The 13,950-nt window shown below is 39.7% G+C and overlaps 2 protein-coding genes across 2 annotated transcripts; one reads left to right on the top strand and one right to left on the bottom strand.

Annotated features, from left to right (window-relative positions):
- Positions 1–1,953: 1,953 nt before the first annotated feature.
- Positions 1,954–9,367, top strand: nme6 (NME/NM23 nucleoside diphosphate kinase 6). The gene is made up of 5 exons (XM_072696534.1): positions 1,954–2,370; positions 3,528–3,630; positions 5,352–5,391; positions 7,135–7,295; positions 8,703–9,367. Exons 1-5 carry the CDS (start codon positions 2,278–2,280, stop codon positions 8,852–8,854), a joined length of 549 nt encoding a protein of 182 aa, XP_072552635.1. The 5' UTR covers positions 1,954–2,277; the 3' UTR covers positions 8,855–9,367.
- Positions 9,368–9,689: 322 nt separating this feature from the next.
- baalcb (BAALC binder of MAP3K1 and KLF4 b) lies at positions 9,690–13,615 on the bottom strand. The gene is made up of 4 exons (XM_072682726.1): positions 13,606–13,615; positions 12,582–12,979; positions 11,579–11,769; positions 9,690–10,879 (listed from the first exon to the last, which is right to left on the bottom strand). The coding sequence occupies exons 2-4, from the start codon at positions 12,763–12,765 to the stop codon at positions 10,706–10,708; spliced, it is 549 nt and encodes a 182-aa protein (XP_072538827.1). The 5' UTR covers positions 12,766–12,979; positions 13,606–13,615; the 3' UTR covers positions 9,690–10,705.
- Between the last annotated feature and the right edge of the window lie 335 nt (positions 13,616–13,950).

The raw sequence follows: 13,950 nt of genomic DNA on the forward strand, positions 1-13,950 counted from the left end.
TTTTTTTTATGTACTGGTAATAAACCGGCAATTTTCCAACAATAGTGCAATTACTTATGAAGTTACAACTAATATTCAGTGTGGTCCATGCAAAAGTTTGGATACTCTAGGCTAAACAAGGACTCGGATTTGTTGGGGCAAGGTTAGCAAATCATTCCTGTCATGCAAATCAGGCATGTCATCAATTTTAATCAAGAACTGTTAACTGAATTAAATGTCCTAGCTTTATATATGTCTTTTCCTTTTCTCTTGTCTTCAAACCTTGTGGTCATATTCACCAATCACAGGCTACTCTAAGCAACTGTGTGAATAGTAATTGAATAATAAAAATAAAAACTGCATTTCATGAAAAGAACACCTTGCCAACTGTGAAGCATGGGGGTGGGGCCATCATGTTGTGAGATTGTGTTGCCGCCAGGGGCACATGGGTTGAGGGAAGTGTGGATTTTACAAAATCACAGCAAATCCTAGATGCGAATGTCAAGCTGAAAAGAGGATGTCCTCTACAGCAGGGATAATGATTCACACTATACCTCAAACTTACCCTGGACTCCCTGAAAAGACACAAACTGCAGCTTTTGGAATAGCCCTCAAAGTCCTCTGACCTAAACGTCACAGAAACTAGAGGGCTAGGGCTGCAAAAAAAAAAAAAAAAAAAGAGAAGGAAGAAACTTGCAACTAAAGTGTTTTTAAGCTGTGATTTATGATAAAGCGGATGTTACTGACTAAGCCCTGACTCTTTGAAGTGCCCAAAGATTTGCACAGGCCACATTAATGGTTTTGATTTATTATTATTTTATGTGCATAAGGAGTTGCTCTGTTTACTCCCCAACTTAAAAGAAAAAATACAAAATAGGGATAATAAAAGATGAAGGATGCCATACTAAGTCCTAAAACATAGACATGTGACAATCAGTGATTAAAAAAAAAAAAGGGTGTGTGGTTTATAAATGTAGGCATTGCATGTAGCCAGGCATCAGACACGATACAAATACATAATATTAAGTAATGAAATTCAGTGGATATGTAATGTACCTAATACACATTACACATCCAACACAATAGCTCTTCTGTAACTCATTGTTTAGCTCTCTTGAAAGGAGGCAACAGCTGTGGAGTTAAGTCCAGGTCACATATCTACGATCACGTGAGCAAAAGGTAACTGGGTAGGGCATGCTTTATCCATCCCCAGCAGAGTCAGATCAAACAAGACAGAAAACTCTCTCTCTTTCTCTCTCTCTCTCGCAAAATCACTCTTATTGTAAGATGTTTAATGTACTGATAATAAACTGGCATTTTTCCAACAACAGTGCCATTGTTAATGAACCAAAGGACAAAGTCATTTAGAGAAATATGGATAGAAATATGGATAGAGATACAGTACGTTGCCTGATGCCCGAGATTTCGTTTTATAGGTTTGTGAATTTGACGTTTTTTTTTTTTTACTTAAAACGTTAATGTTTGCATACAGGCATCGTGGAGGTACACGCAGTGCGTAATCAGACAAAACAGTCCCCAAATACTTTCTTTTCTCAGATTTTTTGATTTACCCCTGTTACCACTCAGAAGGCCGACATTATTAACATTACACACAGATCTAGAAAGACAGGTGTGGATTCACCGCTGCTTTTGTCCATTAAAGCCTAAATGGTCTATTTTTCAGAGCTATACGCCTCCATACCTTACTTTTTAAGGACGTAAAAAATAACTAAAATAACACAAAAAATAACTGGTTTAAAAACGGAACATAAGAAACAGAGAACAGACCAAAATGAAAAATCCTAAATAAAAAATAAGACCGCAGGAACTGCTGCTTTCTCACACTCGGGGCCGAGGAGAGCACGGTAGCTAAATGAAGGGGCGCAGTGGGCGGGACCTGGAGCGGCTGAAACGTCACTCTCCTCTTCCTCAACCTCTGATTGGACCAATCTTCTTGTTTTCGAAAAGCCAAGATGGCAGCGCCCATACACGCTAGAAGGTGCTCGCTGCCAGAGGTTGAATAAAACGAGCGACACTTTAGCAGCTGATTTAATCCAAAAGTGATCTACCTCGTTCCCCCGAGCGTTAGAGAGTCTATTAGAGGACTCCGAGGTATTCAGCTGTGGGAATAGTAGCTAACGCTAGCTAGCTGTTCTGCGTTTTAACGGTGACAGTGTTGAACACTGGCTAACAACAAATAGCCTGGAGTGAGAAATAGCGTTAAGAGAGAGCGTCGTTCAGGAGATTGATTAACTTTTGAAGCCAAAACCACATCGGTTTTGGTGCAGAGCAAGTGTGATGCTTTTGAACACATTGAGAAGTACGAGGGTGCTGCAGCTCACCCTTGCGGTCATCAAACCGGACGCTGTTGCGCATCCTCTCATACTGGAGGTGAGGAGGCGACAGGAACGGTCCCCCCCAATACGAGTACATTAGGTCTACATGTAATCTTATATAGGTGTGTGTGTGTGTGAGTGAGAGTGAGAGAGAGAGAGAGAGCTGTTGGTGAAAGAACAGGATGAATGATGTGAGCATCCAGAGCAGCATGCTTTTGCTTACAAACGGTCCGTTTGCCATACACTGTACCCCCCCCCCCCCCCCCCCCTTTCCAAAGCCTAGACCCCTGCTCGTTCGTCATGAAACCAAAGGTGCTGCAGTAACAGCCCTTGGACATGTTTTACAGTAACGTTACATGCTGGAACATTGCTGTGTGGATTTACATTAGTGAGGTTGGATGATTGGATCAGAAACTCCACTCCAGCTCATTCCAAATATTTTGGATGGAGCTCCATCACTCCAGAGAAGACATCTCTAGTGTTCCACAGCTCTATACCCCTCTAGCTGACTCCTCACTGCTTCCAATCCTTTTCTACAAGCTGTATAATGGGAACGTCTGTACCAGTGAGGTTTTTTTTTTTTCTAATAAATGATCTTAATTCACATAGAAGGGATGTCTGGAGATTTTGGACATGCTCGTGTCTTGACTTTGTAGCTTGCGCTAAAACCCTGCCAGGCTGTCTGTAGGCTATTTCCGTGGGCATGGAGAAAGGCTATTAACACTCATCTCAGCCTCCGGCAGTTTCATTTCCGCGGTGTGCAGCTTCAAAGAGATAAGAGTGTCTTTAATTATCAAACTTTAGAGGCGCGCATGGGCTGTGGTGCTGCGGCTTGGAGGCTTTCATCTGTGCAGGTGGATGCAGATGGAGATGAGTAGCACTGGCCTATCAGAAACAGTTCAGATTGCATTAGTGTTAAAATAGGCCTGTTTTTGCACACAAGAAGTGTTTGCTTCTTCTCTGCTGTGGACCGTCATAATAAGGCTTGATTGATGTGTTTGTATGAAGTTGAATTAAATGTAATGGATTATTTGTATTTTTGTGGATGAATATTATACTGCGGTCGCTCTGCCTTGATAACATAAGTTTGACAAAAACATAAAAAAAGCGAAAACCTCAACAATCTCAATTATTTTGCTTAATTTGACTATTGATGTGTTTCATGCATTTCAGCGCTGGTTAAAGTCTCTGTACCTTTTGTTTACATTAAAGGCTCTTCATCAGAAAATCCTAGAAAACGACTTCATCATCATCAGAAAAAAAGATCTGATATGGAGAAGAAGTGATTCGGAGAGGTTTTACGCAGAACATGAAGGTACGTCTTTTCTCTCATGTAGACTGTATGAATATTTCACATTCAGAGCAGTGTAAAATGTTGAAATTGATGTTTATTAAAGCTGAATGCAGTTAATGAAGGTCGGGCTGGTGGGAATAGGACAGCCTGACAGTCTTGATTATGCAGTGTATTGTTGCTTACACTTTTCTTTGTGACCGCTTGCAAATTCATATAAATATAATCATACTACACCTTAGACAGACTAGCAAAATGCTGCTGACCAAAGTAGTAGTCAGTGTAGCATGGAAGGAAACTTGCTGTCTGTTCTGCCTTTGGAAACAGATATTTAAAATTGTAGGTTAAAGCAAATCATCACAGTTAGGACTAACATAAAACCACAAAATAATTCACTGCGAGGAATTCAACTTCTCTGCTTCTCTTCACTGTTAAAAAGGATTTTTTTCACTGTCACTGTATAAACCTCTTGTAGATGATGCTTCATAGAACACTTTACCATTTTTGCAACAGCAACTAGTTTTGCTAAAGGTATCTCTCCTTATTATTGTCTGCTTCTTTGTTGTAATGTATCATTGTTTGCTTGCTGGTGTGTGTTATTATATTTGTGAACTATAACTCACTGTTGTCTTTAGGTTTTTTAAAAACACTATATACAGTTGTATGTACAGACGTTGTCATTCAGTCGTCAGTCATCAGTGTTGGGCTTTCAATTCTTTCTTTGAATAGTTATTCTTCTGGGGCAGAATAAGTTACTACATACATCTAGAATATAACTTTCTAAAAAAATCATGGTAAAATGTACATACATATACACACACTTATCATTATTAATAAGTATTAATTCATTGGTGCTGTAAGTTTCAAAAACGCATTTGAACTTCTTAGGCCTCTTCCTGTTAGTGATCGTGATTGGCTACTGCTGGTCGCTTCTCTGTGTTTACATAAAAGGATTTGTTTGACAGCACTCATTAGATTGAACAACATACGGTACAACGGGAGTCCAAAACAAATGTATTGTTATTGGGAGGTGTAGCCACTTTGCTAGGGTCTGGAAGAAGATCCAAATTGTCACCATTAGCAGTTGAAATCCGTTTGAGTGGTCAGGACCAACCCAAGAATCATCAAATGAGTACAGAGAAGTGACCAGATGTAGGCAACCCTTCCATCAATCAACCAATAAATAAATCAATCAATCTTGTGCACCATTTTTTTTAATTAAAGATGTGTCAGCTCTGCCCCAGAAAATCAACATGTTTTTGTTTTTATATTATTAGTGAATATTTTCACCAAAACACTTGTCAATGCCTTTGGCAGTGTTTCTCTATTAGCTGATTCATGTGCAGATGGCTAACTTACCAGTGTTATTCAGATGTTGATTAGAATGTAAACGACGTGACTACATCATGACATCAGTGCCGCTCACATTGTTTACTGCCTTCAGTGAGCATCTGTTTGTTCCTTGGGAGAATAGATTGACAGTAACTTTCAACAGCTTGAGGAAGAAGGACTCATGTGTGATCTGTGGTCCTGGATCTGCAGATGAGTCACACAGTATCACTGCGGTTCAGCAGCCTCTAGAACAGACTTCTGATACTGAATCACCGGCTTTAGGACACATTTGCCTACAGGAGAAGCTGAGCTGCATCCTTTTGGAGTGTACATTCCTTAATGTCTCGCCCCCTGTGTCACTGCTCACCTACTGTCAACCTGTCACTAATCAGTTTGTTGATAATCTATTGTAGGACGGTTCTTCTACCAGCGACTAGTTGAGTTCATGTCAAGGTAAGTGTGAACGATCATCTAATTATCATGTCATTCCTCACCTGTTCCTCATCAGCATCTCTCATATGAGCTGTCTAGAGAATTTTCCACCTCAGAGCTTGAACGAGTTTGAGTAAAACAGTGCAGTGTTGGCAGCTTGATCTGTGTGAAGAGTTTAAATCACATCAGTTATTTATAAAGTAATTATTTACATCTTATAATTTCAGGATGTGCATAGATACCATATTAGTGTGAAAAGTATTAATGTGTACCAACAAGAAATGCTTCACACCTGGCCTTGATCACAGAAAATGCACGGCTGAAGAAAATGCTATTTGAGTTATTCAAATCAATATTGTGAGCTGTTTTGCTACATTATGTAAGATTGTTAGGAACTAATCTCTGCTTTCTGGTGAGCAGCCAAATCAGTGCTTGCTAATGGTGCTCGCTATCAGTCTAGTTTAGCTAGTGAAAGCCTTGTTACCATGGCAGCCAGTCCTCAGCATATCTTATTGCCTGTGAAAACAAAGCTGGAACATCAGCACACCTCCTAAAGTGACTCCAGTTCAGAGCTGGTCAGTGTTGAAACAGTATCCCAGTATGTTCTATTTAAGTTTGTGGTAGTGAAGTTAATGATCTTTACATCCATAAAAATTATTTTGGAAGCTTTGTATTTTACTCTGGTATTATTGTGTGTGATTGAATGTCTACTCTAGTCACACAGTACCTATACTTTTACTTAAATACCAGTCAACTGATTTTTTTTAACAATTCTGTGTAATTAAATTGTTACAAACCTGAGAGGTTTCATTCCAGAGAAACTTAAAAACCAAATCAGGCGGTCCACTGTTCTTTTAAAATGTGTAGAACGAGGATGATCAAGAAGTCAGAATGCTTAAATCTTGCATATTATAAACAGTATAGTAGTTTAATTGTAGGCCTAGTTATTACTTCTGTACTTAATGGATTGAGCTTATTACAAATATCCAGCCATAATACATATTTGTTTTTGTTTTTACAATGATTGACATACATAAACTAGCTTACTTATACAACTGCTACAACATGCTAATTTCCTGGGCTGTTCTAAATGATGTCTATTGGAGGGGAATCAAGGCTTTCAAATCTGACAAATAAGGACTTTACATGCTGTTGTAATTGGTAACCAGACAGGAACCATTGTGTTTTATTACAAACTTCAATTTTAATAGAATCTGAAGCACTAATTAAAGTATATATGTTGCAGTTAACTGTCAGGTCCTCAGGTCGTGAGAAAAGTACACAAAATAGAGCTTAAAAATAAATACATACAAACAAACTTTTTGGCCACAGGGACAGGTGTCCTTATGGACATTCTATCATGTATGTGATGCTCATTATCTGTCTGTATGTGCATCGTTAAGAATATTGCTGAGACTATAAAGAGTATCATGGCATACCAGCATAAACATCTGCTTCAGCTTGATTTGCATTGCTGTGGATTACAGTAAAATAAGTAGCTGAGTATTCTAATAGCCATGCTGTTGTTTTTTCTCACCCAGCCCTAAATCTGGACCTCAAACCAGATAGACGTTTTATAGTTATGGACCTGTCTAGGCTTTGATTTACAAAAAAAAAAACAATCCTAAACCTTTACATTATATAACCTCTATAAATCTTGATGCTGCAGTATTGTAATCAGAACACTGGTGTAATGTTTGTGCTTCACTGTACAGCTCATAGTCCAGGGTTAAGACTAAACTGCATAACTTGTTTCCACAACAGCGGTCCAATGAGAGCGTACATCTTAGCCAGAGAGGATGCTATTGCTCGCTGGCGGGAGTTGATGGGTCCTACTAAAGTGTATCGTGCTCGGTACACTTCGCCAAACACCATCCGGGCCCGGTATGGGCTCACTGACACCAGGAACACCACTCACGGTTCTGGTACGTTCTGGCATATGAAAGACATGACAAAAGGGGGCATGACACATCAGCTAAACTTGACTCTATATACACATTTACATGTTTATGTTGACAAAGATCACATTGTGACCATAAATCAACTACATTAGAATCCTCAGTGGGTTGATTCATTGCCTTTGCTTGAACATGTCACATAGAAGCATTTATAGAGCAGGTCATTCATCTACTTAATATCTGAGCTGAAGCACCGTTTACACTATTATTTCCCATAATGTAATACTTAACCTGATGCACTGATGGCAACTTCACAGATAATGGAAAGAAACTTAACCTACTTAAAGTCAATATAAAACGGTCAAAATATAAAAAGGTCACTTTGGAGCATTCCTATTGGTCCCTTCATCATGGCATTTTGACACAGTGTAAAGAACAAAAAGTGAAACGCAGCAAAAATTAAAAAAAGGTTTATGCAGGACAGTGACCGTATGTTAAGTATATCGCTGCTGTTCACTGAAAAACACATATCTCCATTTTTGTCCGTTTTTACTTTACCTACCTCTAGATGCACAAGCCAATAGAAATGCTCTAAATGACCTTTGCCTTCTAATCTAACTTTACCATTTTTGAGGACAGCAACGATATATACATTATACTGCAATTTAATCTGATAAATCTCCTTCTTCTATTATAATTCTTCTATTAATCTCTTTAATTAAACAAATCCCTGCTTGGCTTTTACAGTCTGTGTGTGTGATTACTTTGAAATGGTTAGTCGTAATCTGAATAATACAGAGTGCTTTTTGCACTATGCACTATGACTATTTGCACACCTGTACAGATGTTCTTTTCTGTAAATATATTTTCAGCTCTTTATTACCTTTAGTACTTTTTACTTTTTTAATTTATCCCCTACCCTATTTATTGTTTAGTGTCATTTTCCTTTAGTTTAAGACTGTGTTCTGTGTTTGTTTGTTACTTGTCATACGTGTTGCTCTCACCAAGACAATTTCCTTGTATGTGTAACATACTTGGTGAAATAAAGAGATTCTGATTCTGGTTCTGATTTTTGAATGTTGAGTACGATGAAGCAACAGCCTGTCTTATATTGCTGTTTTTAACAAGTAACAAACTGATTTCTTATAGAAACCTCATAGAAAATGGGTAATTTATGCAAGGGTCAGTGAACAGTGTCTCACAATCTCGCACACACACATTAATAGGGTATAAAGCTACCTCCTAAGACTGATTGTACGCATCTGTAAACAGTGTGTTATGTTCGCATAGATTGACAAGGCTAGCAATAGCCACCAGTTTGTTTAGTTTTTTTTTTTTTTCCTTCTATTGACCATCTGTAATCTTGCCTGTGAGTAATGCTGACAGCAGCGCTACTCCAGGTTGGCTAATTAAAGTTGTCTTGTGCTCTGACAGATTCAGAGGAGTCAGCCAAGAGAGAGATTGCCTTCTTCTTTCCGGAATTCAGTGCTGAGCAGTGGTTGGAGAAGGAGGAGCCATGTTTTAGGGCAGGACATGCAGAATACGATCAGGACGGACAAATCCACATGCCATTCAAACACACTTAACCGTCCATTTGCCTTCACCAAAGACTGGACTAATGCCCTTAAAGACTTCAAAGCACTGCTTGTACCTGCATGTGTTCCTGTTTTGTCGCAATACCCCGTTGTCATCAAGTGCCATATGAGCACTTGTACACTTTTACTGCTCTACCAAAAGATCAGTCATTTTTAAATAATGTGTTTATTTTGTTTTGTTAAATGATTGTGTTTTTTCATTGTCCAATTTCTATTTGTTCTTTTATTTAGCAAAAGGTGCAGAAGTTGTGTCAAAGGCCAATATTTAGTATTTTGTTGCTTACAAATATCATGAAAATATGTGGACATAATCCACTTGGTTTTGCACTGTAAATAAATAATGTTTCCTTCAGGGTTTAAAATACATTCAGTCTGACATGTCAAATCTAGACAGCTGTCTGATTATGTGTTTTTAATATTTTCTGCTGGCACTGGTTTTCCGACATCATAACTTTTCTTAACTGCAACTGTTGGAAATATTGAATTGGAATATTGTTGGAAATATGTGATTTGTCAGCGCTTAACTCATTTGCATAATGTTCATTCAACATAAAGTTACACATATATGTTGTTGACACTTATTTAATATAATGGTCTACTTCATGTAGGAATGTTGAAATGTTAAAAAGGCAGATCTTTAGTGTGTACATCATGTATGTGCTGCTCAACACTTTAGCACCTTCCAACTCAAATCCCTGGACATCACTGTGTATTCTTAAAAACAACAAATAAGTGTCCACAGTTTCATAATGAATCACTGGACATTTTGCACATCATCAGTCATGGAAACAATGTCCAGTGTCTTTGATACAGAAAGTGAGAGAGGTCATTTTTCAGTTCCTTTTATTGGACAAATTAGACATGTTTAGTTTTACTCAGCACATAAAAGAATCAGATTTCAAAAAGGTGTTCTGGAAAGGCTTTTGATTGTAGCATTCATAATTTCAGGTCAATTCGTAAAAACAATCAGCAACAGTAACAAACAGACACACACTGAATCTATAGGAAGGTCAGATAAGGTTTTGAGGCATCTTAATGATAGAGTTTTCTCTCTGAGCTGATTAACACATATGAACTTGTCTGTAATAAGCAAAGCAAAAAGAAATACTGACAGTGTACTACACTTACCTTTGGATTTTTCTAACACAACGTTTAAAACACCAATAGGTCTCTGAAATAACCAAAGTTACAAAACAGCTTAACACGAAAATAGAATTTCTGTTCAACAGTATTCATGTAAGAAGCAATGAATAGCAACATTAGGACAGCATGGTGCTATCATCATGTACCCTGTTCTGACAGTTCAGTCCATTAGTCAAATCTGTAGTCCTTCTTATTTTGGTTCAATAAGTGAGATGGCCTTAACACACCGTCAAACCATTATGAGATACTGTTGACCACATATTATATGTGATCCAGTTAAAGGATTCATGATAAAATTTGAGTTGCTCTAGAAGTCTTCGGGTGTTTGCCTAGCGATTGTCCCATATGTACCCTGTATGTCAGAAATTCAATGTAGGAGTTTTAGTAAAATACTTAAAAAGTATAACAGCAGATCATTTCAAATGGTAGGCTACCACTATTACAGTACAGAAGTAGCAAAGTAGAACGATGAGTGAAAATATGAATTACAAGTCAAACCATATGACCACTGAACTCTAAATGTTCTGTTAAAGTCCATCAGAGCATTTCCAATCACAGGTCGTTGTGCTTCAGAGAAGACCTGCCTTCTGTTCTTTGGTCCGTGGTGCTTACTGTTCATCACAGTTTTCACAAGGCCGAAGATCCAAAGCGTCTATTGACGTCAGTCTATTTGAAAACGGCGTCTTCCTGGTACCGTTCTCATTTCAGCACAGAGTCTACTGCTGCTTCTTTCAAGCTCTCCCGAGGTTTCATGACCTCGCATGTTGTGTGGGACTTCTCCTTGATCTTCCCGCTCTTGTCCACCTGACGGATGCTCTGCGTTACAGTAATGGTCACCTGCTTGGTAGACATTCTGTTGTCTTGCCACTTGGTCTAAGGGCGGAAACATGACGAACAGTGAAAGATGATTACAGAACTTGTTGGGAATGTGCTATAAAGAATACCAGATTCATGGGGAATAACCTTTTTTTTGGCTTTCAGGCGATGATTTTAGATTCAGCTACCTTAGGGTGCACTTAACAGTGCACAGTTCATGCAATCTCCAAAGAAAAGCATTGCCAATAGAATGGGATACTCTGGTGCAGACACACAAGCCTAAGGTCACCATGCTTAATGCCAGGCACTGGATTGGGCTCAGTATTGGGCTGCTGAACATAATCAGTCTCACTGCTGATTATTCACGAACCTAACCCTGATCTCCACACTGCACTGCAAGCACTCAGTTCCTTCCTCCATGGTCCAAAAACCATCAACCATCGCAACCATCAAATACTATTGGAATTAGTTGATAAATTAACTGTGATACAGAAATAATTAGTCAACATCAGTGCCTGACCTTGCTAATGCTCTTGTGACTGAATGCAATGAAATCATTATGGCTATGTCCTAACTTTTAGTGTAGAGTCTGTTACTACAGCAAAGGGGTGGTAGACTCCCTATTAATACCCTTGATTTTAAAAGAAATGCTGGATGAACAGATACCTACAAAAACCGTTGGACACGGTGTACTTTTCATCTAAGCAATGAAGATCACAGTGAACTTGCAGCTGACTGGAAAGTAAAGGTTCTTACAATTTCCTCAGTGCATAAGACGCTTCTTCTCTGCACTGTTGTGCCAGGTGGGGACAGCTCCTCTTGTTCTTGGGAGGTCAGTATGGAAGGAGGACCACTGCCTTTCACATCATTGAGGCTGGCCTCGGACATGGCAGAACACACCTTCAAGTATGCCTGAGCAGGAGCTGGTAGGCCATCGTCAAAGATATCTGTGAATGCAAAGAGAGAGGAAAGAAAGACTACAGTGAAAACTGCTGCCCATACCCTTGATGGGTGTAAAAGCCGAGATCTGTCCATTAGAACTTGGAATGGTATCCTTTGTAAAGGCAAGTGAATGGACACGTCTTTTAGCTTTACTATTACTGGATGATTCACACAGACAACAGAGGTAACACACTGGACTTGGAAAAGCTAGGCTTTTGTGATAAATTACACCTCAATAGGGGTTACATAAAGGGGAACCAAAGTTAAGCTGACATCTGCACATCTATTTAGTGAAATCCATTAGCCTACGTGTGAAAAAATAATGATGAAGGACCGAGCTGAATGCTAGGCTAGATTTTGATTTTGTGCTGCTCTCAGTAAAGGCTGCCCTCTCCTTTTGCGTTGTTCATGCATTTCATTTGTGCTTGCAACCATTCAAGTATTTCATTCATTGTGGTCGCTATGTCACTGTAATAATTCTGCTTTTGATGATAAGGAGCTCTTATTGTGTAAAGACGCAACCATCCTCATGTAGTGAGTTGCAGTAGGGATGTAGCCATCTCCATGGCAACAGAAGCCTAGTGGAATAGGTTGCCCACCAGTTCTGGTGTCTTGGCATTCTTTTCTGTCATGGCACTGCACTATTTTGGCCAAAATGTAGGGGGGGGTGTCTAGAAATGAAGGCTCACATATGGACGAAAGGCCGTGACACGAGAATCATCTACATGCTGGGAACTTCTGTTACTTGTTTGTCAAGAACTGGAATCAGCCAACTGGCCTACAAATCCTTTCAAGATTTTTTCCAAGCTCTCCTCACCAGGATTGGCTGTTTTCTCAGCTCCAAAGCCAACCTCGGACGAGTTCTCAGAGGGAATGCTGTGGATTGAGGACAGGGGTATGTCGGCATCTGTGCTGGTCAGCCAGGTGGATTCTGTTTCTTTGGTCCAGCTTTCCAAATAACGTGGCTCCAAAGCATCTGTCCTAGAGCCTCCGCAACCCATGGTTCCTCCGGGGCTGGCGGTGATGGTCAGTAGGCCGGACTCAGCATTATTCTATTATTTTATCTCGAGCTCAATCAAAGAGCTCAATGACTGGCAACATCTTATGTTTTCCTCTATTCAGTTCCTCCTCCGAGACACTCCGAGATGTTCCTGATTTGTAGCTTCCCATTGATCGCATGGCATGTCAGCGTAAACACTGAAGCACGGGTAATTTCTGGGGAAGACACAAGGCTGTGTTAGGCATGCACTGACAGAGGCTTTACGCAATGTCAACAACAGTGATGTCGCAAGTGATCCTAAACCTCAGTTTATGACAAACCATCAAATGTGATAAACAGTGTAAATCAACATTGGAGCACCTGAATGGGATATTTAGAGACAAGAGAATTGCTATGCAATGATTCAGTGTGAAATGAAAGAAATCCTGCTTCTTATCCAAAGTAAAGGCCTGCATTCAGACCAGGCATACAGGATTTCTTCAGGACGTAAAGAAATGAATGTAAACACAGTCAGAAAAGCTGTCGCTGCTGGACGTTACTGGAAACGCAGCTCAGCACCAAAGGAAGGATACAGTCACAAATCTCATCCACGTTAATGACATTGTCCACCGTGAAACACACACCCACCACTATGAATTTCTGTAGTGCTACGTTTTTGCCTAACAGTAATTCATACGCTATCAGACGAGCAGATTCAGGAGATTTGAGCTGAACGTCGACACTGTTTTAATTTTTTTAATATTATTATTATTAAATTTGACTCTAAAAGAACCCACTCACCACATTTTGCCCATTGATAATGGACTGTAAATGGTAAAGCAGTAAACGTAAGGCTACTCACTGTGATTTCTGGCCCTTTTTGCTTGTTTTGCTGCTGTAAATCCGAGCCCGGCAGAGGAGCTTTCCAGCAGCGCTAATCAACAGCAGCAGCACAGCAGCACTGAGCTCCAGCATGACACTCCCCCTTCAGTCAGAGCGTGTGTACGGGGAAGCCTGCCTCCCATATGCGCCCCCCCACCCCTCTCTCTCTCTCTCTCTCTCTTCTCTTTCTCTCTCTCTCTCTCTCTCTCTCTCTCTCTCTCTCTCTCTCTTCTCTTTCTCTCTCTCTCTCTCTCTCTCTCTCCTCTCTCTCTCTCTCTCTCTCTCTCTCTCTTTCTCCTCTTTCTCTCTCTCTCTCTCTCTCTCT

This window comes from Salminus brasiliensis, chromosome 1, assembly GCF_030463535.1.
Source record: "Salminus brasiliensis chromosome 1, fSalBra1.hap2, whole genome shotgun sequence".
NCBI classification, from domain to species: domain Eukaryota; kingdom Metazoa; phylum Chordata; class Actinopteri; order Characiformes; family Bryconidae; genus Salminus; species Salminus brasiliensis.

Excerpts from the sequence above, each read along its gene's own strand:
- nme6 (XM_072696534.1), top strand. The coding sequence starts at position 2,278 with ATGCTTTTGAACACATTGAGAAGTACGAGGGTGCTGCAGCTCACCCTT. Across the intron at positions 2,371-3,527 it reads CGCATCCTCTCATACTGGAG|GCTCTTCATCAGAAAATCCT; the intron begins GTGAGGAGGCGA and ends TTTACATTAAAG. Across the intron at positions 5,392-7,134 it reads CTAGTTGAGTTCATGTCAAG|CGGTCCAATGAGAGCGTACA; the intron begins GTAAGTGTGAAC and ends TTTCCACAACAG.
- baalcb (XM_072682726.1), bottom strand. The coding sequence starts at position 12,765 with ATGGGTTGCGGAGGCTCTAGGACAGATGCTTTGGAGCCACGTTATTTG. Across the intron at positions 11,770-12,581 it reads TGAGAAAACAGCCAATCCTG|ATATCTTTGACGATGGCCTA; the intron begins GTGAGGAGAGCT and ends TTGCATTCACAG. Across the intron at positions 10,880-11,578 it reads TCTTATGCACTGAGGAAATT|ACCAAGTGGCAAGACAACAG; the intron begins GTAAGAACCTTT and ends TTCCGCCCTTAG.